Raw genomic sequence first — 24,604 nt, 5'->3', positions numbered from 1 at the left:
CCAGGGCTGCAAGCCTCCTATTTTGAGGCCATGAATGCAGCGATTCCTCTGGCACCTGGGTGCTTGCCCGCTGGTGCCCCTCAGGGGGGCTTCCTACAGCCCGAGGGTGTCAAGGGGGTACATCTGGGCCTGGTTCCTGGCTAACCTGACCCCACTTGGCACAGCTTCTCCTCGCCACGAAGCCAGGCACCACCCCAAGCATCGTGGAGCACAGAAGGGCTGCGCACAGCCTCAGCAGGATCACGGAAGGAACCGTCCTGGAAGCTCTTTGCAGGCAGAGGAAGGACAAGAAGGTGGCAGCGAGGAGCCAAAGTGGATCTACTGAGGGGAAATCACACCCAGCCCACCCGGGTGGCTGGGATGGTGAGGTGGTGGCCCTGTGGGCAATCAGGAGAGCAGTGGGGGATATTTGCTTTGGCTTTAGCAAGGTCACCACCATCTCCCACCGGCTCCTCGTAGCTAAATTTGCAAGCTATTGGCCTGCATGCAAGGAGCTGAAGATAGGCGGAAAGGTGTTTTGTTGCCCGTGCCCAGCTCCCCATCGTGATAACATCAAACTGCGCACTGGTGAGGCTGTGGTGACCTTTGGGATGTTCAAGCAGCAGATGTGGCCGGCCACGTGGCGGTCTGGGGCTTGCTCTAACGAGAGCCCGAAGCCCCCTTGATCTTGTCATCTCCTCTGGGTACGCTGCTTCTCCAAGCCAAGGTGCACAGAGAAAGGATAACAACCCGCTTTGGGCTTCGCCCCTCTCCTGGGGCTCCAGGAGGCTCTCGGCCCCCAAATCCCCGGGTGACGTGGTAGTGGGGGTGTTTGCTGGGAGTGGTTAGATATTTGGCTGCCCCGCAGAGCCTGGGGCAGGCATGTCTGTGTCCATCCCTGAGGTCCTCGCCAGGGAAGCAGAAAGAGACACCTCCGAAATGTGAGTGAGCCTCGCGGCACCAGTCTCGCCCAGTTTTCTCCTGCAAGAAGGAAAGAGCTCAGAGAGGGCAAGTGATAAAGACACGTGTGTGGGCTTTGTGTCCCTCACCGCTGGGAACCTGTGTGGTGAGTGTCCGCGCGTGGCTGTGGGACAGGGAGGTTGTGGGCACTGCTGGCATAGCTCAGCTGGGCAAAGCCTCATATGCTCAGCTTTGTTCTTTAAGCCTTCCCTTTGCTTTCCATGGGAGAGAGGGGGGCATGCTTGGGGGGCTTCCCCTGCTCCCTGGCCAGGAAGGGCTCCTGGATGGGGACCAGAAGCTTTCCTGTAAAGAACACTCAGGGAACTCGCTCCCTAAGGCAGGGGACAGGTCCCAACGATGATTTTTTTATTTTTATGTTTTTTTTTTCCAAAAAGTATTTTCAAGGAGAGATTGTTCAGCTTTTGGGGCTGCCTGTTTCTCTAGAAAAATCCCCATTTCTCTAAAAACAGGCAATAGAACCAGGAAAAAAAAAAATATATAGCTAAAAGAGGAAGCCAAGAGAAACCTCTGTGTCCCCAGGGCTCACAGTTAAGAAGAAATCCCAGCAAAGGAGGAAGAAGCAGGTGGGTGGCATGTGCCTAGGAGAGCAAGGGTGAATAATCGGTGCCAGGCTGTAAGAGCACCGTGTTTCTCTGCCTTTCTCTGCATTTGTCCCTGTTTCAGCTCGAGTAGGATGGCCTCAGAGTGAGTGCAGCTCGAGCAGAGTTTGGGTTTTGCAGCACCCTGTTCATGTTACCCACGCGGTGGTATGTCTCTCGGCAAGCTCTCTCTACTTGATCCATGCCTGAAATTTGCCTTTAGGTCTTGTCTCCGAACAGGGCCTGCTGGGGAGAGGGCTTTTTGCCTGGGAGATTCCTGCCTGTAGCAGAAGGAACTGCCAGCAAGGAGGTCACGATCGTGCTTCATGCAGAAAGCGTGCGTCGAGCTAATGTCAGGAAGTAACTGCACCCCAGTGACCGCCTTCAGCCTAATGGGGCTCACCAACGACCCCGGGGCTCAGGCTGCCCTCTTCCTGCTGTTTCTGCTTATCTATATTGCCACCATCCTGGCGAACCTGGGGATGCTCGCGTTAATCATGGCCAGCCCGCGGCTCCACACCCCCATGTATTATTTCCTGGGCAATCTGGCTTTCGTAGACCTCTGTTCTTCCACTGCTATCACCCCCAAGATGCTGGCTGACTTTCTGTGGGAGAAGTGCATTACTTACGCTGGGTGTGTAGCTCAGTTGTTCATTTTTGACCTTCTGGGGGTGACTGAGGGCTTCCTGCTGGCCATGATGGCGTACGACCGCTACGTGGCCATCTGCCATCCCCTGCTGTATTTGGTCACCATGTCCCCAAAGTGCTGTTTCCAGCTGATGACCTGCTCGTACCTCGTGGGGCTGACGAATGGCATGGGGCAGACCATCGGCATGTTGCGTTTATCCTTCTGCAGCTCCCGCGTCATCGACCACTTCTTCTGTGACATTTCCCCTCTGTTATCGCTCTCAACCTCTGACACCACCCTCAACCAAATTATGCTAAGGACTTTAGCATCTCTATTCGGCATCTCCAGCGGCCTCGTTGTGCTGCTCTCCTACATCGCCATCATCTCCACCATCCTGAGCATCTGCTCGGCCGAAGGCAAGTGCAAAGCCTTCTCCACCTGCGCCTCCCACCTGACCGTAGTGAGCATCTTCTACGGGACATCAATCTTTATGTACCTAAAGGCCAGCTCCAGGGATGATAAGCGGGCAGCAGTGCTCTACACCGTGGTGACCCCCATGCTGAACCCCCTGATCTACAGCCTGAGGAACCAGGAGGTGAAGGAGGCTTTGAGGAGACTCACAAAAATGAAAAGATCTTGTATGTTGTACATGTATGGCTAAGCAGAATAAAGGTGTGAGTGATGTGCTCAGTTTTTTGGTCACATAAGGTGTTTCTCTCACAATGGGCAGCAGAGGCTGTCCCTTCTGCTCAGCACATGGGGGCAAACGAGGTGAATCCTGTTGTTCCAGGAAATCTAGCTCTCTTTCAAGGAAGTGTTGTAAAGTCGTTAAGGGCCAGCAGAGCTGGCCTCAGGACGGAAACACCTTTATCAAAAAAAAGAAAGATGACAGCAACTAACTGGTATGCTACGTGGGAAATGTTTTTCCTTGTTTATACTCAAATCTCATTCAATGATTAACAGATAAAAAATTAAGTATGGTGGTCAGGTGACCTCTGCTTTGAATGAAGGCACACGTACAAAGCACTTAGGTACTGCAGCAAGGGCTCCCCCTGAGGGTAGGTGCTACCGAACAACCCCTGCCCACTGCTCCACTCCTTTGCTTTCGGTCTTCACATGGACAGTGAGACAAGACATGGTCTCCACGGTACCCTGCCCACAATAGCTCATGGGAACCACGGTGGTCTTCTCCTTCAGGCCCCAAACCACCCAAAGTTTTGCACCCACACTAGCTTGGGCCGGTGCCGATGCCTGCCCTGAAGCCTCTCCTGCTGCTTTCCTGCAGATGATGCACAAGCGGGCGCTGCCTTGTTGTGTGCATGAAAAAATAAGCCTAAATGCTCCAGTTTGGGTTTCACCTCAGCCATACCATACTGTGCCATCCGTAAGGACCGTGGTGACAGCGGGAGCTCTGGCGATACCCTAGGGCCATGCAGTAACCTGCAATTGTAGTTTGGGGTGGGGGTGTGGCAGGGCAGAGGCTGCTTATCTGGATTAAATCAAATCTGGATGGTGGTGACCTGCCGATCTGTTGACACATGGGTAGCCCTGACCTGTGTGTTCAGGGACATGTGAGGCAGTGGGTCTGAGTCCTCCTTTGTTTCCCGAGAATCTTGATAACTCCTGGTTACTCTTTAATCCAGCCCATCGTTGTCTTTCCCATCACTCTGGAGCAAGCCAGGTGTCTCCCTCCCAGGGTTTGCCCTCCCGTTCCTGCCTTATCAGCACTGCAGCCGCCCTGCCGAGGGGGGCACCCCACTGGGGTTTCCCATGTGGCAAATTCTCCCTAGGAAATCTCAGCCTCAGGTCCTTCCTCGGCCCTAAAGTTAAGCCCGTGGGGTGCTTGCTGGCAGTAACAAGGCAAAGTGAAGTTCTTGGTGCACAGTCCCTGCCGATCCCCCGTGCTCCTGCTGCTCCACCACTGCCATCCTCAGGGTGCTGTTTAACCTAGGTGAAGGGACGATTGCCACTTATTTCTTTTTTGTAGAAGCCTCCACGCTATTTTTATGTTTTGTTTATGGCCCCGGCATGCCTCGTCTTGCTGCTGTGACCTGCAGCTGTTATTTGGCAGTGCGGGAAATACAATATTTAATGAACATGGCCCCCAGGCTTTGTGTCCAGCTGGTCTCACCTCCACCCTCCTCTGAATTTAAATGCAAACAAGAACTTTTGGTGAGCTAAAATACAAGACTGTGGCTCCAGCACGTCTGCTTGGCTTTTTGTGGCTTCCTGACCGAGCCCTGTCTCACAGAGCCAAATGACACCACTTTCCTGCCCATCCTGCAAGCTTGCTGTCCTTGGGGAAACCAGAAAGAGCTTCCTAATCCTGACGGTTGGGGAGCAAACGAGCAGCGAGCAGAGATGGGGCTGGCACCGGCATCTGTTCTGTTGGGCTGCCAGTTGCTTTGGCAGCCTCTCCTCTCAACGGGCAGGATACGTCCTCAAAAACTGTTGTAGCTTTGTCTCAGTGTCTCTCAAACACTCCTACTTTAGATGCACATAAGCTTCCAGCTGAAGTTTGTTTTACTTAAGGAGGCAGAAAGAAGGCAACAAACAGTGGTTTAACCCTGATTATCGTGTCTTCGGGGTCTTGCCTCTGAAATCGTCTCCTGCAGAAAGCAGGTGCTGGATCTCAGAGATCTGCTGGAGCTCTCTATTTTAAGTGGAGTTACCTTAATTCTGGTCAAATTTGATTTAAACATAAGCTTGAGCAAATGCTGCTGTCTCAGGTGTAGGATCCACGTCCCCTTTTTTTACTCGGTGATTAGAGCTGGGAACCACCTCCATTGGAAAGGACGTGGCTCTTAGCATCGAGCAGCACCGTGTCACCAACCAGCCAGTTACGGGGCCTGGTGCTCACCAGTGCGGATGAACTCAGTAAGGAGGTTGACAACAGAGGCAGCCTGGGCTGCAGCAACCATGCGCTTGAGGAGTTAATGACCTTGAGGAAAATGAGCCTGACAAAGAGCAAAGTCAGGGCCCTGAACTTTAGAAGTTAAGGCCAGGCTGAATGGGGCTTGGAGCAACCTGGTCTGGTGGGTGGCATCCCTGCTTGTGGCAAGGGAGTTGGAACCGGATGATCTTTAAGGTTGCTTCCAACCCAAGCTGTTCCGTGATTCCCTGACTCTGTATGTCAGTGCCCTCTGTGGTTGAGGGGGATTTGGTCAAGTACATTGGTGGGGTCCAGGTCAGACACCAGCGTTCATCAGCTGAGGGAGGCATCAGCCCTGCTGATTGCGTTGGCCAGAGGCTCACGGGAGAGGTAACAGCAGGCACTGAGCTTTGGGTTGCAATCCGTGCTGAATCTGAAATGGGGTGCAATGAATCCCATTCCAGAGGTCCTTACTAAAGTTGCTGGGTAAGCAAAGGCACAGAAACAGAGACACATGTTTATTTTCCTTTGAATAAAAAGGAGTGGACAACTCCTGGAGAGCTGGAACCTGGAGACCAACCCTTTTATCTCAGATCTAGAGGAAGACCAAGCCAACTTCATTTTGCCTTAGCACAGAAATGTTTTTTAATATTGCAACTTAGAGCAAAGGCAAGTTTTATGAGTTCCCTGGGGCTGGGACTGCTCCACAAGTCCCTGGGTCCCAAAGCAGTGATGACTCTATATCCCGTAAGGCAATATTAGGTGAAGGCAGCTTCTTAGAGAAGTCCCTTTGCAGAGTTGTTTCATAGCTGCATGTCTCAGAGAGGTCACAGGGGGAGGAGGAAGAAAGGACCATTGTGGGAATAGAGACAAACTGTGTAATTTTGAACAACACTGCGATTCACAGGGCTGGTGATGTGCAAGAATTAAGTATTCTATTAAGTAGAAGAAGCAATGCTGCCCTCACTTGCTGTTTTCATGAGATTTAACAGGGACTTCTATTGCTAACAGATAAATATTAAGATAAGAAGAATTCATAGAGGTAAATACCAAATCATGGATGACCTAGGGTGGGATGTTTTTAGATACTTTTTATTTTTAAATATTATTGATGGAGGAAAAGTCTGGATGTCTCTGGGAGGGACTTAAAGGGATGGGCCACAGATATTTTCTTGATATATGTGATTTTGCATGTGCAGTGATGATTTTATTTATCCATTATTTATTTTTCCTTTGTAATTTGTGATGAACCTAGCTGTAATTTTCTCTCCTAGGATCGGGCTGTTTTTCATGACTGTGTTTCCTGGATGCCACCAGTGACAGCCCCTCCAGGTCCAGCTTTTTGGGATGCAGTATTGGTTTCATGAGTTTAGCCATAAGCAATTTGCAAAAGCTTATTCACGATCTTCTGCTGTGCTCAGTCATGAAAAGCCGAGGGAGAAACTGCACACAGACAGTCGAATTCAGCTTAATGGGGTTCACAGGAAATCTAGAGGTTCAGCTTACCCTTTTCACGGCCTTTCTGGTAGTTTATCTCATGACTTTGCTAGGGAACCTGGGGATAATCATATTAATCAGGACCAGCCCTCAGCTCCACTCCCCCATGTATTATTTCCTGGGCAATCTGGCTTTGGTAGACCTCCTCTACTGCACAGTTGTCAACCCCAAGCTGCTGGCTGACTTGGTCAGGCAGAAGCCCCTCTCCTATGCAGGATGTGTCACCCAGATCCTTGTGTTTGGCGTCTTCCTGGTCACCGAGTGCTTCCTGCTGGCCACGATGGCCTACGACCGCTACATGGCCATTTGTCACCCGCTGCACTATTCGGTCCTTATGTCCCCGAGGCTCTGTGTCCAGCTGGTGGGTGGCTCCTACCTGGCTGGGCTGGTGAATGGCATGGGGCAAACCATCGGCATGTTTAATCTGTCCTTCTGTGGCTCCGTCGTGGTCAACCTGTTCTTCTGTGACATCTCTCTGCTGGTGTCTCTCTCCTCATCCGACAGTACTCTCACTTCTCTTATAATAACAATTCCGACATTTTTATTTGGTGTCTCCAGCGGCCTTGTTGTCCTGGTCTCCTACATCGCCATCATTTCCACCATCCTGAGCATCCGCTCAGTTGAGGGCAAATGCAAAGCCTTCTCCACCTGCGCCTCCCACCTCACCACCGTCAGCATTTTCTACGGGAACGGCCTCTTTGTTTATTTCAAGCCAAGCTCACTCAAGTCAAGAGAAGAAGACAAGTGGGTGGCAGTGCTCTACACCATGGTGACCCCCATGCTGAACCCCCTGATCTACAGCCTGAGGAACCAGGAGGTGAAGGAGGCTTTGAGGAAACTTAGAGACAGGAAAAGAACCTGAACAGTGTAAATAAATGAGGTTGTAAGTTATGTGACCGGTGTGTTTGGCATTTGCAGTAGCAGATTGGCCTTCAATTTTATTTATTTATTTATTTTGTGTGTGTGTGTTTGCTACAGCAAATTGTGCAATTTGTCTGCAGACCTGTTAATGTTTGTCTCACAGAACTGAAAAATCTGGTTTCACCAGAGCAACTCCACTAATAAATTAATCAGTATTTACAAATATTTCTGGGCAGCCGAACACAATCAGTTTAGGAGTCACTCTGCAGCCTCTTGTTTCTTTCTGCTAGTTATTGAGAAAGGCTACATGAACAATTTAGGCTAGGCACAAGCTTTTTCTAGAGTGAGGTTTACCCCATAGGAAAGTGGGAGGTTTTAGAAGGTTCACTTGAATACCAGCAGTTTTGTGACTTAAAAATCATAAATAGTACCATAGCTTGGATAGGAATGTGGCTGTGCCAGACTATTTGTCAGCAAGCCAAATTGCAAATATGCGTGTTTAGGCAAAATCTGTCCAGGTTTGCCAGTAAGATCACTCATAACCCCATCTGCAATCAGCTGCTTTTCTCTACACAGAACAAATCACACCACTGGTTTTCTTTTCTACTTTCATGGACAGCAAACCTCTCACTTCTGAATAGTCTTTGTAGCAGCAACTATCAGTGGCTTGTAGTGAAAAAAATTAGAGTTTTTTTTTTTTTTTTTTTTTTTTTTTTAATTTTTACAGATACTTTCTCCTCTTTTCTGTCTTACATGCACAGGAGCCCTCAGGAGTACCTAGAGGTGTTCAGTGCACATGGACTGTGCCCAGCATTTCATGGAGTGTAATTCAACCGCTTCTGGTTTGACTGCTTATAACCTTAGTGTCCATCCTGGATTAACCATGGGTGGAATCAGTGTTAAAAAAAATAAAAAATAATAAAAAATAATAAAAAAAATCAACTGCAAAGAGCATTTCCTCTTACAGCTTGTCTCGTGCTTAATTCCTTGTTATGACATCAATGAGGGGAATTCTGTGGCAGCAGCAGTATGGAGTGTTTCCAATGAACCTCCCTTGCTTTAAACCTTTGGATTGGACAGGGTGAGCAGAGCTGTCTCGCTGGAAAGCAGAGGGAGAAATTGGGTGTTACAGAGCTCATGGTCTCCCTCCATCACCGTTAGCCTGCTCCTCTGTCTTCTCTTTCACTGCACAATTTTAACCACATCTAGTGCTGTCTCCTCTTTTTTTTTTTTTTTTTTTTTTTTCCTTCAAGTGTGGAACAAATCACAGAGTGTTTTCCTATAGCTTTAAAATATATCAGTATCTACTACTATGTGAGCCAATAACATTGAAAAGGACCCCAGCATTTCACAGTATAGGTGTGTACATGCCCATATACATGTTTTTCAAAGGCAATTAAATCATTTTGGTTTCTGTGTTACATGCTCGCTACAAACAGTCCTGAAAATTTATGGATAAGAAGAGACCAGGTGGACACCGACTGGGACGTGAAACAACCAAGTGCTGATGTCCTGGAATGACCATTTCTGAAAGAGAGAGTTTGGGGACCTTGCTGTAGGGTGTCGATAGCCACAGCAGGGTAAGAAGCAATGATCAGTTAGGAAGGGGATGTCTGGGAGGGAAGAGGCAGTGAGGAGCTCGCAATGCAAGCAAGGCTTGTCTCACTTTGTCACTCTCATTTTTAAAAGTGCCCTCGGGGATGGGAATGAAGCCAAGACCAAGCAGGGCACCACACTCTGGGGCAGTTTCTCCTCCAGTGAGAGGTGTGCTCACCCCTGCTGAGACAACTGAACGTGATCCGAGGAAAGGACAGTGAGAGCTAGAACACTGTTCTTTTATTTAAATACATGCAGTGTTTAATTATACAAAATTGTCAATACTCTATCATTAAAGTGTGCTAAAGTTCTCCTTCTGGGGTGGTCCATGCGCTGCCTTCTCTCAGTCTAGAAATGTGAAAGTGCCAAGTCTCTGAACTTGTGAGAATTGCATTGCCCCCATCCATCCTGGGGAGGCTTTAATTTTGGAGCACAGGATGCAAAATGGCTTTTCAAAGGGAGCTGGAAAACAGGCAAAGAAAGGAGGCTGATGGGGTTCAGACTGCGAGCACCAAGTGCTGGAGCAAAGTGCCTTGCTCCACATCGGTCCCTCATGCGCTGGGGTTGGCTGCTCTCCTTCCTGAGTCAGAAATCAACACATCTCCATTATACATGGATGAATTCTTTTAAGGTTGCCCCAGCAGACAGTATATATCAAATAAAACTGAAAATAAAACTGAAGTCTTCTTTTCTGCTCTTGCCTGCCCCCTCCTCCCAAACCAAGCAAATCTCAGTCCTGCCAATATTTGGCTGTGCTCCTGAACTTCCAGCATTTGCAATGGAGATACGTGGACAAAATCTGCTCTGTTAGAAACTAGTAATATAATTAGCATTCCACTTTTGCTATTTCTGTGTTTTTATTAAATGTTTTTATTATTAAGAAAAGGAAGGTCTCAGTGGAAAGGTGGAAAACCTGCAGGACTCACAAAGCAAAAGAGGAATCCCTATTTTACAATAGTATTCCTTCACCCATCTCTTTTCACACCTTTCCAGAGATATGCAGCTGCTTCTGTCACAGGCTCTGAGTTCCAGCAGTGGAGCTTCTGTGCTGCTCGTGGGCAGAACACCAAAAGCAACCAAAAGCTGGGGAAACTCCAGGTTTTATTCTCCTCCCAGGGATGCGTGCAATTACCCAAATGCCTCTAAATTGGGGTGGCATCACCTCTTCCACCTCCTCAGGGTGGGTATTCCTCCCAGTAATTTGAGAGGTTTCCACGCTGCTTCTAGCAGTTTCAAGGCACTTGGAAGTGCCCAGCTGATGCAGCTCCTGCTGCTGGAGGCGAACTTCTGACTGGAGAGAAGCTCATAGTTAAGTCAATCCTTAGCACTTTGCTTTGTCCTGTGGTTTCAGAACACATGCAAAATGTTTGAAAATGAATGGAATTGAAACAAAAGCAGGTGATAACAGAAAGCATGTCAAGACGGCACCTTCCCTTCCAACTCCTCTGCCCTTCCCATTGGTTTTGTTTCTTGTTGTCCATGATGGCATCCCAAATGGGCAGATGGGAATCACCCAAACCTCAACGAGGGAAAATGCCAGGTCCAGGGGCATTTCCCTGGCACTAGGACAGATGGCAGAGCAGCTTGGCAGAGAAGGACACAAGGGTTGTGGGGGCCATCAATGTGTCCTTCTGGCAAAGAGCCACCAGTGCTGCAGTAGCGATACCCATTTCTCTCTCAGCAGGATTTTATTCAAATATGTGTAGATATAGGTATAGGTATAGGTAGAGAATAGAATAGAATAGAATAGAATAGAATAGAATAGAATAGAATAGAATAGAATATTTAAAGATCATCTCTAGTGGATAATGTGAGAAACAGTTATCTCTTTTTTAAATAAATAACTTTAATTTTTATTTTACCATGAATAAGAACAGAAGAAGAAAAATACATGAAGTACAATTACAGTGACACTGAATGCCAAGGTGTGTGGCCAGCAGAAAGATAAAAAACCATGCTGACTGAGATTCCTGCACTAACTCAGAGGAGAGCTACCCGAGTCCGAGTGCACCACCCAACACCCTTTATGTTGTGCAACGTGAAATAGGAATTTCATGCGAGTGGTGCAGGGGTGATGCATCTCCTGCCCATGGACAACCCTGCAGAGTGCTGCATCCATGCAAAAGCTGCTTGAAGAGCAGCTCGTAGGCTCTGTAATGGGGAGCGATGGCGCAAGAATGTATTAAAGCAGAAATGGAAAATGATATGTTGTCTTGAAAAAAGAAAATTACAACCAATTGACATCTACATTTCAATCCGCTTTTTCTTTAATATATCCACACCTGCCATAGGCAGATATCTAGTACAAAAGAAAACTAATCTGACCACTGCAAGATAAAACAATGATTTCCTTAAATTGAACTATTATTTAGAGTTATCAAATGTTGTTTTCCAGGTATGTTGGAGAAAAAAAATATCTCTCAAATTTAAATCTTCAGCAAAACCACATTGCTTTGTGCTTCGTTCCTCACAACAAAGCTGTGTGTGTAAGTCAAGTTGCTTGGGCCCCACATGCATCATTTCTGACGTGCTTTGGGAGTCCCATCCCTAAAACATAAACCCCAGAGAAAAATCTCTGTGTTTAACCCAGGCTCTTTGGGGAAAGCTTGCTGTTTTTCAGGTGTTGCAAAGAACGTTTGGCAATTTGTCCTGTGGGTGTGGGATAAGGCTTAAATCTCCCAGGCTTGCCAGGGCTGCGATGGGGACACTGGTGGAGCTTGTATGACACCTTCAGCCCAACGAGCAGTGAGGACTTTCCTGAGAATAACTCAGGATCTGCTGTGGACCAGAAAAGGTGATTTTTTGTGAATTTTGAGGCAGGTTTGTGCTGGATGACATGAGGCTCAGTGTCTCTGTCAGCCATTTGAAAGCTCTGTACATTACCCCCAGGATCCTCTCTCATCACCCAGCTGGTGAGGTCTTGTCCATGTGTGGTTTCATGGCAATAGAAGAGAACTGCAGAAGCTCCAGCATATCAAGGCAAAATAATGCGATAAAAAAAAATGCAACAAAGAGATGAAGAAAGAAGGGGAGAAAGGGGACAATACATGTTCAGTAGCACCTCTACACAGTACCATTGGATGAGTGCAGTCTGAGCGAGCCCAGAAGGAGCAGAGCACAGACGGTATTTAGAAGATAAGAGCGAGCAGCTCACAGCAAGCCCTGATTCCTCTTGCAGAGAAGGGAAACACAACCCTGAGCTCCAAAGGGCAGCTATGGGCAGGAGTGACCATGAAGAGCTGTGTTTGTGTTCACTGGGTTGGGAACAGAAAGCTGAGACCAGTGCGAGTGAGACCACTTGTGAAAAATTTCCAAAAAAAGAGAAATCCTGGAAAAAGGGTTTTCTTAACCAGTGTGCCCACTGCCCTGCAGAAGCAGAAACCCTGTCACCAAGCAATGTTGTGAAGCTAAGGTCTCTCCTCAAGGAAAAATCCCATACCCCAGGATGTCTGAACTCTAATCCTAATTCTGAATTCAAACAATGGATAAAAATTCCTTATATTGGTAGATCCAAGGGGCACAAGAATCATAGAAACATAAAATCATTTAGGTTGGAAAAAGATGATATGTAAGAACAGACAAACAAGGGAAGGATGGATTTTCCACCCTGTGTGAAAAACTATTTATTTATTTATTTATTTATTTATTTGTTTTAATGTCTATATATGTGTGTATATGCAATAGAGCATCCTTTTTCCTGCTGGCTACCTAATGCATTTATGAATCTAGAGCTGCAACCAAGAGGAGCCAATGATTTAGCCCTAGTCACTGACCTTTTGAGACACACCTTGTCAGAGTTGTTCACATTCATGTCATTGGTTTATAATTCCAATTAGAAGGGAAAGGTTTTCTCTTGAAGCTATAAATACGTAGAATTGCAAACAGGTATGCTAGTCTCACAATAATTGATCCAAACACATCACTAGAGAGTCAGAAAATCACTCTAACATGGTCTGTAATCTATTTAATTAAACTGGCAAATTAAGGTGCATTTATTTCTCCATAAATAAGAAACTTCCCCCTAGGGGAAAATAAATCATATTTCTATACCCATTGGAAAGAATCTGGATTGTTCATGAGAAGAGGTCATTGGCAAGATCTTTTCCAAGATCAATTCTTTCCAGTGTGCTGGCCAGGGAACAAGCTCCAGCTTTAATATTTTTTTTTTCCATATTGTGACCTGCTGGCTACTGCTTTTTTTTTGATCATCACTCTGCCCATTGAGGGTAGCTGTCATTTTTTCTCCATATAAGCATGTCTGTTCACCCAGGAAACACCAAATCCTGCTTTATCCTCAGGCACTGTGTAGTTCTGCAAGCTGGAGAAATGATTTCACCTCTCCTCTGTGTTTCTCTCCATATCCTCTGTGCCAGAACCAGGAGCATGACTGGGGGAAACCACTCGGGTGTGACAGAGTTTGTCCTCTTGGGCTTCACCCACCTGCAGGAGCTGCTCTTCATGATTTTCTTACTCATCTACATCACCACTCTGGTGGGGAACCTGGGAATGATCGTCCTCATCAGGACCGACCCACAGCTTCACACCTCTATGTACTTCTTCCTCAGCCACCTCTCCTTCCTGGACATCTGCTATTCTTCATCCATAACTCCAAAGCTCCTGTCGGGCCTCCTCACTGGTAGGAACGTCATTTCTTTCAATGGCTGCATCACACAGTTTTTCTTCTACGCGGTCTTCATCACCACGGAAGCCATCATCCTGGCCATGATGGCATATGACCGCTACGTGGCCATCTGTCAGCCTCTGCACTACGTGGTTGTCATGTCCCACAGGATCCGTGTCCGGCTGGTGGTGGGCTCCTACACTGCCGGAGGTCTGAACGCCTTGGTGCATACTGCTGGTCTCCTCCGACTGTCCTTCTGCGGCCCAAATGTTGTCAATCACTTCTACTGTGAAATCCCACCACTCCTGCTGCTCTCATGTTCTGAAACCTGGCTCAATGAGGTGGTGATGATCTTGTGCATCACCTTCATTGTCACCACCACAGCCCTGGCCATCCTCACCTCCTACGCCTTCATCCTGCTTGCTGTCTGGAGCACCCGCTCTGTGGAGGGCAGGCACAAGGCCTGCTCCACCTGCACCTCCCATCTGATGGCTGTTGCCCTCTTCTACGGCTCTGCAGCTTTCCTGTACCTCCACCCCCTCTCCAGTCATGCAGAAGAGGAAAGAAAAAGAGCCTCGGTCTTCTACACCATGGTGATTCCCATGCTCAACCCTTTCATCTACAGCCTGAGGAATGTGAAGGTGAGGATTGCCCTCAGAAGAGCTGTGAGGAAGCCCCTCTCCTGCACGTATTGCCACCAGTCTCCCCCCAGCAAAACTCATATGGCTGTCACCTGACAGAGCTGAGGCAGCAGAAGAAATAAGTCAGACACCTGATGTATTGAGGGCACTGCACATTCCTGCACGTCTGTTCAGAAGACCTCCTTCTGCCTTGTGTTGAACACCGCATGAATTGTGACTGAACCCCATGATGGGGTCCTGTGAAGAAGGAATTACCCATAATTATGATATCTGATAGAATGAAGAAAAACAGCCTTAGAAACACTTCCATTGTTTGTGACACTTTCAAAGGAAAGTGACACTGCTAGAACCTGCACATCCAATACCTTTTGCTGAGGAGGATTTATGCTAAGTCACAATAATATTTGAATTCTGTCGGCTAAAAGAGGTGGCTGAGAGCAGAAGACAAGCTAAATAAAAAATACATCATGGGGAGGGACAAAGCTTTTTGTCACTTTGGTTTAAATTTTTCTAAGTAGTTGCCTTAGGTTTTGCTTTAGTACAATGTACCTGATTTATTATTTTGTTTGGCTTGTCCAAGGATAGTCCAGGCAGAGATTATTTTCCATCCCAGCTGCAGCTTAATAATTATTTCTGTTTCCAGGTTTCAGAGACGGGGTTTGAGTCATCTCAGTCCAGTAGTCATCAATTCTAATTGTAGGCTTTCATATCTGGGTTAGTCACCACTAGTTCCCCTTTCAGATACAACTATGCATCTGGGGACCTTGATTCATCTGATCTATTTTTAACATGCCCATCATGGCGACATTAATTTTTCTGGAAAATATGTTTTTTCCACTTGCTGCTTGGCAGCTGAGGATAGGATGACATGTAGCCATGGCAAATGCAGATTTTGTCCAGAGCAATCACATTCAGGCTATTCTGAAGGGTATATTTAAGCACAAGGGAAAGCATCAGATCCTCATGCTGATGTTCTGATGTTCAAAAATGCCCTCAAAGGGAGAAAGAGAAACTAGCTTTTAGTCAATGTTTTATAACTCAGCTGTACATGTTGCTCAACATGCAAGGGAGTTTCTGGGAGAAAAAGCAAAAATGGATGAAGATAGTATTAGCACCATGCTTTTGCTTTAACATAAAGGTCACGAAGATCAGATATTAACTTCACAAATAAGTTTTCCATGGATGATATGAAATACTTCCTAGAAGACCTAATGGCAAATACTATTACCATTCTGTTCTTTTAAAATCAGTTAAAGGCAAACTTCTCATAAATCCAGCTGTGACTCTATGCCTGGGTCCAGCTCTCTGGATTTTTAATAACAGGATATCTTATATAACGTTAAAACAAACAGTGGCAGAAGAGTTCTTGAACGGTTTTCCTCCCCTTCTCCTCCCCCCGTCCTCCAGTTAGTGTTTGTGACACTTCTCCAAATGCTGAGCTATTGCCTAATCCTTGAATCTCTGTTTTACATCAGTTCTTTTAAATTCTCCACAATTTCGAGACACAAATCACACATAAAAAGAAGAAGGACAGCCTCTCAGGCTTTCAGTTAATGTGCTGAAGCTGTGTTTACTTATCAGTGCATGTCTCCTCCGTAAGGAGATGTTTCCAAAGTCATAAACTCCCAAGAGAAATTTCCTGTATGACACAACTTGCCGGGGGGGGGGAAAGGGGGTGTTTAACAAAACTTTTTAATGGAAGAATCATATAAAGAGCAGCTTTTCTTGGTCAAGGGTTGTTGCCCTTTATGGCTGACAAATCATTCTTGCCTTTAGCATGAACACAGGGAGAAAGTGGGGCTTATTTCTCACACCAAATTTGGGTCTAGAAGACAACCAGTCTCGCCTCTCTGTCTCCCGTAAACTGGAAAGGGTCCTAAGGTGTGAGCAAAAAGGTGAGTTAACAGCTTCTCCCAGCATTGGCCTGAAAGCGCTGCCAAGAGCTGAGCTGTTAGGAAGGGCAGACTGAGGCACACAAAACACTCGCCTGAGGTTGGGCTCTCTCAGGTGAAACCGAGGAATCCAGAAGCTGCTTTTCTGAGCCGAGGGTGCTGGAGCTGCATAGCCTGGTGAGCTTCTACTCATTACTGTGCTCAAAGCTCACTGTGTAGCAGCACCGCCTGGGTTGTAGGGAAAACCTCAGATTGCTTTAGGGTGGTGTGAAAGCTTCTGTAGCTGGTTTTGAATTCCTGGAAAGAAATAATAACAAGATGTGAAGTCCTGGTCTCACTAAGTCCAGATTTAAGAGATGCGTGTATGGGTCAGATAAGGGCATGTTCATTGAGTTTTCCACGTGCTGAAGGGTCCTTTCCAAGGGTATAGTTTGATGTCTTGTGTAACTGCAACCAGTTCTAACTTCTCTTTTGGGAAGAGGTGTTGTTATTATTTTTTTAAACTGCATTATCAGAAACTTACTCCCCCCACTTAGCAATGGCACCATAGCGTTGCTGGGGTTTCCACTGGTAGCAATTTTTAAAAATTCTTTCCTTTACCTTTCTCAATTTAGTGGTGTCACAAGAATGATAGAAATGGTCTACTTAAAGGCACATGTGTGTTGATATTTATACTAAATATCCTGTTTCAAACAATTCCAGAGTTGCTCCCACCTTCTTCACAGGAAGGAAGGGAAGAAATGAGAATTTTATTGTGACAAATTCTGGCTTTCCTAAAATAAAGTCTCTAAAAATGTCTCTATCTCTCACCAACGTTTTTCCTCTTCTGAGACCAAATAAAATAAAATAAAATTGAAGTATAAAAAAATCAGATTAGAATTTCTAATGTCAGAATAAATTGCTGGGACTGTCTCATTGGACCTGAGTTATAAACTGCTCAAAATCTTCAGAAAATAGAATAAACCTTCCTATTTGTGAAATGACTTTATCAAACCAAATTAGAACCAGAATAAAACCATTAGAAATGCATTCCAACATGCACCTTGTTTACTTTAAAATGTATTTTGAGAAAAACATTGAATATGTTCTACATATTCATGTACAATTCTACGGTTGCTGCCTCCACACCTTATGTTCCCTGATAAGAAGACACACCTCTAACATTTATCTAAGGGGGGGTGGAAGGAAGGAGTATGCTGACTTTGTGTTTCTTTGCATCTCTGTTTTCCTACAGTGACTGTTACAATGGCGGCCAGGGGAAATCACACCCCCAGTGCTGAATTTGTGTTCTTGGGATTCTCAGAGCAGAGGGATGTCCAGGCTGTGCTCTTTATGGTCTTCTTGGTGATCTATGTGATCACTTTGTTAGGCAATCTGGCAATGATTGTGTTGATCAGGCTGGACTCCCAGCTTCACACCCCCATGTACTCCTTCCTGAGCAGCTTGTCCTGCCTTGACATCTGCTATTCCTCCTCAATCACCCCGAGACTGCTCTCAGACCTCCTGTCATCAAGGAAGGTCATTTCTCACTCTGCGTGCCTTGCACAATTTTATTTCTACGCTCTCTTTGCCACCACTGAGTGCTACCTCTTGGCCGTGATGGCCTATGACCGCTACGTGGCCATCTGCAGCCCTCTGCTTTACGTGATCTCCATGTCCAGCAGGGTTTGTGCGTGGCTGGTCACTGGCTCATACCTTGCTGGAGTTCTGAATGCCACCATCCACACAGGGGTGGCACTCCGGCTGTCCTTCTGCGGCCCCAACATTATCAATCACTTCTACTGTGAGGGGCCCCCACTTTATGCCATCTCTTGCACAGACCCCACCATCAATGAAGTCATGATGTTTGTTGTGGTGGGCTTCAACCTGTTTGTCACCAATCTGACCATCCTCATCTCCTATACCTACATTCTGGCCACTGTCCTCAGGATGCCCTCAGCTGCCGGCAAACGCAAAGCCTTCTCCACATGTGCGTCCCACCTGGCTGCTGTGACCCTCTTCTATGGATCTGCTGCATCCATGTACTCACGGCCCAGCTCCAGGCATTCCCAGGACCTGGACAAGGTGGCCTCTGTGTTTTACACCATCGTCACCCCCATGCTGAACCCGCTCATCTACAGCCTGAGGAACAAGGAAGTGAAGGATGCTCTGGGGAGGGTGATAGAGAGGAAGCGTTCCTCTGACAGATAGTTTTTCCTGGTGCATCAGAGGAATTGAGAGATCTCAGAACTGTCTATACCTTTCCATTTCTGCAGCGGTGGTAATGGAAGAAGCGGTGCTCTCCAGTAAGCTACTGATAAGCATGGGGACGGAAGTACTGGTAAATCTCTACCTTGTTCCTAAATGCCTGCTCACAAGCTGCTCTTGGATTAGACCATGTATTGGCCTTTACTCAGTCAGGGATGCATTAGTTACTTTGTCTGATAACAGTTTCAGGAACTGAAGCCCTTCTGGCCCTTTGTGGTTTGAGAATATATGACCACTGTTGTCTTGAGCAGCAAGAAGAAATAACAGCTGTTGCTTTCAGCATGCAAGTGATGACAAGAGATCTTTTCATGACAAAGAACAGGTGAACACACCTTACAGCTGGTTGACTATGAAAAATGGTCCTCTAGCAGCACACCAAGATTCAATTCCCACTGACTGTGTGACACAGGAGTAGAACTTTGTCCCACCTCATAAAGTGCTTCCCAGGTTGCCTTTCTAATCTTTAGCTGGGAAAAAAAAAGCAGGCCTACAGGTCATCCAGCCACTGAGACATTTACTGCCTACCTCCTGACGGGCTGCAGGAGGAACTTGGCCTGTGCTGTTGAGTTAGGCACCGTCTTCCCAGAAACTTCCTCCAAAGCCCTGTTTCCTCCCTCCTGCCACAACTGCTTTGCGGAAGCCCTGTGGCCCAGATAATTCAGCGTCACCAGTACTAGCAGTACACACTGGGCTTTATAACAACATTTTGCTGCAACAAGGACTTATTTTGATAGTAGCTGCGTTTGCAAGTTTTTCTCAGAAACTTCTTCAGTGACTGCAACCTGCTCAAGGGTCAGACAACTATCATCTGCCATCTCCTGTGCACAATGGTGAAGGTGCCTGCTCCCTATCCTGGCACTTTGAGCTTATTTTTATTGTACGATTGCTAAATGCTTTAGCTTGGCGTTGTACAATTGTGTAATTTTTCCTCTAAAAGAAACCATAAGATACATTAGGATGACTAACACACTTTAAATTATAGTTAAGCTAACCCATTAGACCGATAGGAGAGGAAAGAGTACTGAGTAGGAACAAATGTGGTAGAAAAATGCAGAAGTGATCCCAAGCAGACACAAGACCAGTGTAACAGAAGCTTCCACCATAACCAGTGCTCCCACCATGCACAACGCCATACCCTCCTCCATGAGGAGGTGAGGGTGCTGCTGGGTCACTGCATGATCCCACCAGGGAAAGAAGACCTCAGCCTGGAGGTGGGGAGTTAATCTCAAGGATGAGGGGCAGGAGATTTAATCGGGGGAACTTGGAGGAGCATCCATCTGCAGGCAGCCAGGCCCAGACAATTGCCTTAACCTGTCACATACCAACACACTGACATCCAGCTCATCATTTTGAAGCCCGCACTAACTCTGACAAACAAAGTAGATGTAGAGTTGCTCTTTTCCATTAACAATGAATAAAGTTTCTTTCTTGTTAGTCCCTGCTAATTAGTCTCTCATGTCTTGTTAGGAACAATGAGTGAAGTTGACTACAAGCCCTCTGAGAAGCTTTCAGGGTGATTAGGAAACTTTCTTTGTAAGCCCCAGAAGGACTTGTTAAGCCAATGGCTCCTTGAAGGATGGTTGGTCTCCAAAGAGCACTTCTTGCTCTGGGAAGGAGGGCAGCATCACTTGTGATGGAAATAGTCTTAACCCCATGTGTGACAAGAGCCCTGAGCCCAAGGTCTGCTGGAAGGGCTTTCTGTAGGCCAAGTTTCTGTTGGTTCACACTAATTGTACTATTTGTCCCTGCCTGCTTTTGATCCATGTCAAAAAACACCACACAAAACACCAAAACTGACTAATAATTTCAAAATTCTCTTAGGTGTGGTGAAAGCTGGAGTTGGCCCTGGGCAGGAAAGCACAGGCCAAGTGGTGACCCCAGCCTTGATCCTAAAACCCTGTTGGGCATGGAAGTAGGGCTGCAGAGCTGGGTGGTACCCAGGCTCTGACGGAGGGAGCTGGGGAAGGTCCTCATACTTCTGCTCACCTGAGGATCTCTTCAAGGACTCCTCAGACCGTGAATTTCTTGGTGCTACTTGCCTTAGGATCAATTTTCTTGTGTCTTTATTATTTCTTAGACTGTGAGGCAAGTTGAAATACTCTATGTACATTCTCCACCCTTGGCCTGCTTTCACAAACATGTTTCCTTCCATTAAGAAGTTCGAATTGGAGAATAAGCACAAGATTGTATTCACCTGGCTCACAACATCTAAAAATCCAATGTCTAAATATGAGATAATTAGCCAAGATACCTCTAAAGTATGGGGGAATAGAAGAAGTTTTATCACATGTTAAGACAGTTGGTTAAGGCAGTTGTGGTGCAACAGGAGCAGGTCCGGAATGGCCAATGCCAAGGACTTGCTACCTATGATATACACATTTCAGGACAGTTTTCTTTGTATTAAATTTGTTCTGGTCACAGCATTTGAACACCAACTGGAAGATGAAGTGCTTTAGAAGCCATTTTCAGTTTTGTTTCATCCAAGAGGAACCCAGTTCTACTGCCTGACCCTCAGCCTGTGATGCAAACGAAAGTGTGGTGAGGGAAGGAATGGGGGAGGTCGTCTCTAAACTGCACAATTAGTCTGAACAAGAACTGGTGGAAATATAGCCTTATTGATCATGAAGAGGGAGAAGGAACACTGACTTAATTTCTGTTATTTCTGTTATTTTTGTTATTCATGATATAAGGTACTCTGACTGAGCTACTGATTTGGGCATAAGTAAGGAATATTTAATGCAGATAAAGCCCAGCTTGAAGAAGCTGATGTACAGTTCATCATGTAAACAACCAGGCTAGCCACAGATGAGATCCCGTTTTGTAGTACTAATATAAATTACACATGGGGAGGAGAGGAAGTCTGTCTGCACAGTGACACCTCCTGTCCATCAGCCAGCACTTCAGGACCTAAAGTGCTTATGCTACTCAGTTACCTCATCCTGCACTGACTGTGAAAGCAAAAACAAAAACACAAACACAAACAAGAGAAGATAGGAACACTTCCTTCTTGCTATACACATCTTTGGGGATGTGTAATCCCTACTTTTCTTCTGTTAAGAAGCTGTTTGTCTTTTCACCGGCCTCTTCAGTGCATCCTTCTCATCCTGGTTCCACAGGGTGTGGATGAAGGGGTTCAGCATGGGCATCACCATGGTATAAAGCACAGAGACCACCTTGTCCCTCCCCAGGACATAGGCAGAGCTGGGTCAGGCATAAATGAAGAAGATGGAGCCATAGTAGAGGGTGAGGCAGTGAGGCAGGCAGCACAAGTGGATAAGGCTTTGTGCTGCTGCTCAGCAGAGTGTGTATTTCAGGATGACGGCCAGGACGGAGGCACAGGATGTGAAGATGAGCACAGAGATGGTGTCAGAGTGGGGAAAAGTTGCACAAGTGATGGATGACATGGTGACCACATAGAGCAGAGGGTTGCAGATGGCCATGTAGCAGTCACAGGCCATTGCAGCCAGCAGGGAACACTCAATGACCATGCAGACCCCTTGAAAGTAGACCTGTGCAGCACACCCCAGCATGGAGATGGCTTTGCTTTCTGCAAAGCAACTCGCCAGCATTTTGGGAGCAACCGCTGAGGACCTGCCAAGATCTAGCAGAGAGAGGTGGCAGAGGAAGAGGCACAGTCCCAAGTCGAGCCTGATAAACACGTTTGTGCTGAGGTTCCCACCAAGGAGGTGACATAGACAAGAAGACAAAGAGAGCCACCTGAAGCTCCTGAACATTTGTGATTCCCTAAAGAATGATCTCTTCCATCACTGGCCTTTTTCTTCTTGTCATTCCCTTAGTGAAAGAGTGTGTCTGTGAGTGGGACAAAAAGTGAAGGGCACAAATAAGCTATGGCTGTGGGGTGAATGGATAATTCATGGTTGCTCTGGGGACGTTCTCCATCTCAGAGAAGTCCAAAAAGAGAGATATTTTTGTTTTAATAGGGCCCAAAGTCCTGCTATTAGATGAGAGATGGGTCCTTTTGAAACATCTGCTGTTCTGGTCTGCATGACACCTCCGTTGACACCCTCAGAGAGGTCTCTCTTTCATTGATGGGATGGTTGCAGGAAAGCCCACAGGGTCTGACACTTCAGACAAGGCTCTTCCCACCTACCACCAATGTTAGGTCAATGGCCACCTCCAAGACAGCGTCTGTCAACGGGGAGTCAGTAGTCAATGGGGAGAAGTGGGAACTTCCAGGAAGTATTCAGATAAGCTATTTAGACCCAGTCTGTCAGACTTCATGATATTTCAGGCTGATGGTGCTTTTCCTAACTTTGAAGCCACATTGGACACGTGCTGGAAAATGCTGCAATAGATGCCATCATGCAGATGGGATTTTTTTATTATTTTTAATTTTTTTTTTTAGGTGGACAGCTGCTTGGATCTCCAAGACAGTAGAAAACATGTTGAAGTAGTAGACAAGCAGAGGTGAAGTGATCACAGTAAAGCCAGAAGAGGCAAAAATCTATGTTTGTTTGAGGTGTGTGTTGGAGCAAGAGGGTGCTGACCCAGGGAGTTCATCACAATACAAAAGGTTGGAAGAAATATTTTTGTATTGCCAGAGTGGCACTAAAAAAGAATACAGAGAAAGTTAGATAACAGACAGGGGTGATTGTGGAAGAAAGCTGTTTTTTTGTTGTTTTGTTTTGTTTTGTTTTCCTTTTTTTTTTTTTTTTTTTTTTTTTTTTCTTGGTGAATCATGTGTAAGTGCTGATGTAAATGTTTTGTTTTTCATCCACTCCCTTTCCTCCGTATGGGAGATGGGGCAGGACATCTGCTTAAATCCAGATATTAAAAACAAATTATTTGTGGGCTTCATTAGTGAACCTGCAGATCAAGAAATTTATATTCCGAGTGGATTTTGCTTGTTGTCAGGTTTCTAGTCTCCATGGAGTGGAATGCCTCCAACGTCACAGTAATTGATATAAATACCATTTGGTCACTAAAAACTCATTCAACAATCGTTCTCAGTGCAGAGTTTAAGGAATGATCACTAAAAAGCACTCCCAACATCTGTTTGAAGATGAATTATGGCCTTGGTCATTTCTTCTGGAGGAGCAAACAAAGTCATCCCAGTTGCTGAAGGAGCTACATGGACCTGAAGATCTGAGCTCTGTGGGAGAAGTCATGCCCAAGGTGAGGTCCTCAGCTCTGAACCCATGGGATGTGAAGGGGCATCGTGGAGCTGCAATAAGCACCTTTCTGTTTGTCTTATGAACTTGAACGTAGTGAGATAGGTGAAAGAAAGGACCAGAAGTTTAAGATATCTGATTTATATCAAATAGACTGGGCATAGCAGAAGGAAACTAACATGGGAAGAGGACTGCTTTAAAGTTTAGATGATATAAAACAGGGAGATGCATGGACATCCCATCTTTCTGTAGGTGCCACTGTAATAGCAGGCAATGACCCCAGTGTTTTCAGTTCAGACTGTATTATTTCCTCTCTCTTCCCTGCTCAGCTCCTCATGTGCTTGCTCTTTTGGCCTTGGCTGTACGTCCAAGTTTAGTTGCCAGCCACCACTGTGGAACCACACGCTTCCTTTCCTATGGATTTGTGAAGACCATGTATAATGAAAACTGTGTGTTCACGTCAGACTTAGAAGACAAATGGCCATTCTTTTGCTCCCCTTTGTTTTGCAAAGGGAAATTAAAATCAATAGGGAAAGTATTTCTGCAAGTTGAATCGTTTCACGTTGTTTTATTTAAAAACAAATACTGTTTTTTCCTCCCCCTTTATTTTTTTTGAAAGGCACCTGATATTCACTAAGGAAAATCCAAATACATTAAGTATCTCAATTTAAAACAAAACCAAAGCAGGTTATTGCTGAATAATGCTCACAGTCTCAAATTTCCACCTCAGTTAAATGTCTCCAGGAGTGCACAAATAATGAAGCCGTGTTGGAGATGAAATGCTGAACTCAACCCAGGTTGGCATTCCCTTTATCTTGAGAGCTAAGGTTTGCTTTTCAAATGGTTTTGAAGAGGTTTGGCTCTCCCAGGAGCAGTTGGAAGCCCAGCGTGATGCTCCAGTAGGGAAGCTCTCTGCCTCCTCTTGTCAGCACATGGGAAGCTGAGAGTCCTGCTGAGCTGCCCAAAACCAGAGGACTGAAGCTGCCAGAGGTGCAAGCCTGGTTTCCCCTGCTCCCCTCCTGACCCTGGCATTTTCTGTTGCTTTATTCTTCTCCCACAGACTGAAAGTTTTACAGAGA

General features: G+C 46.2%; 4 protein-coding genes across 4 annotated transcripts; all 4 read left to right on the top strand.

Moving 5' to 3' along the window:
* Nucleotides 1-1,904: 1,904 nt before the first annotated feature.
* On the top strand, nt 1,905-2,856 carry LOC118167361 (olfactory receptor-like protein COR4). The gene has a single exon (XM_035326677.1). The coding sequence runs from the start codon at nt 1,931-1,933 to the stop codon at nt 2,825-2,827; it is 897 nt and encodes a 298-aa protein (XP_035182568.1). The 5' UTR covers nt 1,905-1,930; the 3' UTR covers nt 2,828-2,856.
* Nucleotides 2,857-5,958: 3,102 nt separating this feature from the next.
* On the top strand, nt 5,959-7,480 carry LOC118167355 (olfactory receptor 1052-like). The gene is made up of 2 exons (XM_035326667.1): nt 5,959-6,080; nt 6,313-7,480. Exon 2 carries the CDS (start codon nt 6,402-6,404, stop codon nt 7,395-7,397), a length of 996 nt encoding a protein of 331 aa, XP_035182558.1. The 5' UTR covers nt 5,959-6,080; nt 6,313-6,401; the 3' UTR covers nt 7,398-7,480.
* A 3,780-nt stretch (nt 7,481-11,260) lies between these two features.
* LOC118167348 (olfactory receptor 1019-like) lies at nt 11,261-15,325 on the top strand. The gene has a single exon (XM_035326657.1). It carries the CDS (start codon nt 13,247-13,249, stop codon nt 14,348-14,350), a length of 1,104 nt encoding a protein of 367 aa, XP_035182548.1. The 5' UTR covers nt 11,261-13,246; the 3' UTR covers nt 14,351-15,325.
* Nucleotides 15,326-17,339: 2,014 nt separating this feature from the next.
* LOC118167353 (olfactory receptor 1019-like) lies at nt 17,340-18,336 on the top strand. Its single transcript, XM_035326664.1, is given in 2 exon segments — nt 17,340-17,386; nt 17,388-18,336. Coding segments are annotated over 2 exon segments (996 nt in total).
* The last annotated feature ends 6,268 nt before the right edge of the window (nt 18,337-24,604 follow it).

The sequence above is a fragment of the Oxyura jamaicensis genome, chromosome 5, assembly GCF_011077185.1.
Source record: "Oxyura jamaicensis isolate SHBP4307 breed ruddy duck chromosome 5, BPBGC_Ojam_1.0, whole genome shotgun sequence".
NCBI classification, from domain to species: Eukaryota; Metazoa; Chordata; class Aves; order Anseriformes; family Anatidae; genus Oxyura; species Oxyura jamaicensis.
This window is presented reverse-complemented; position numbering and strand designations above follow the sequence as displayed.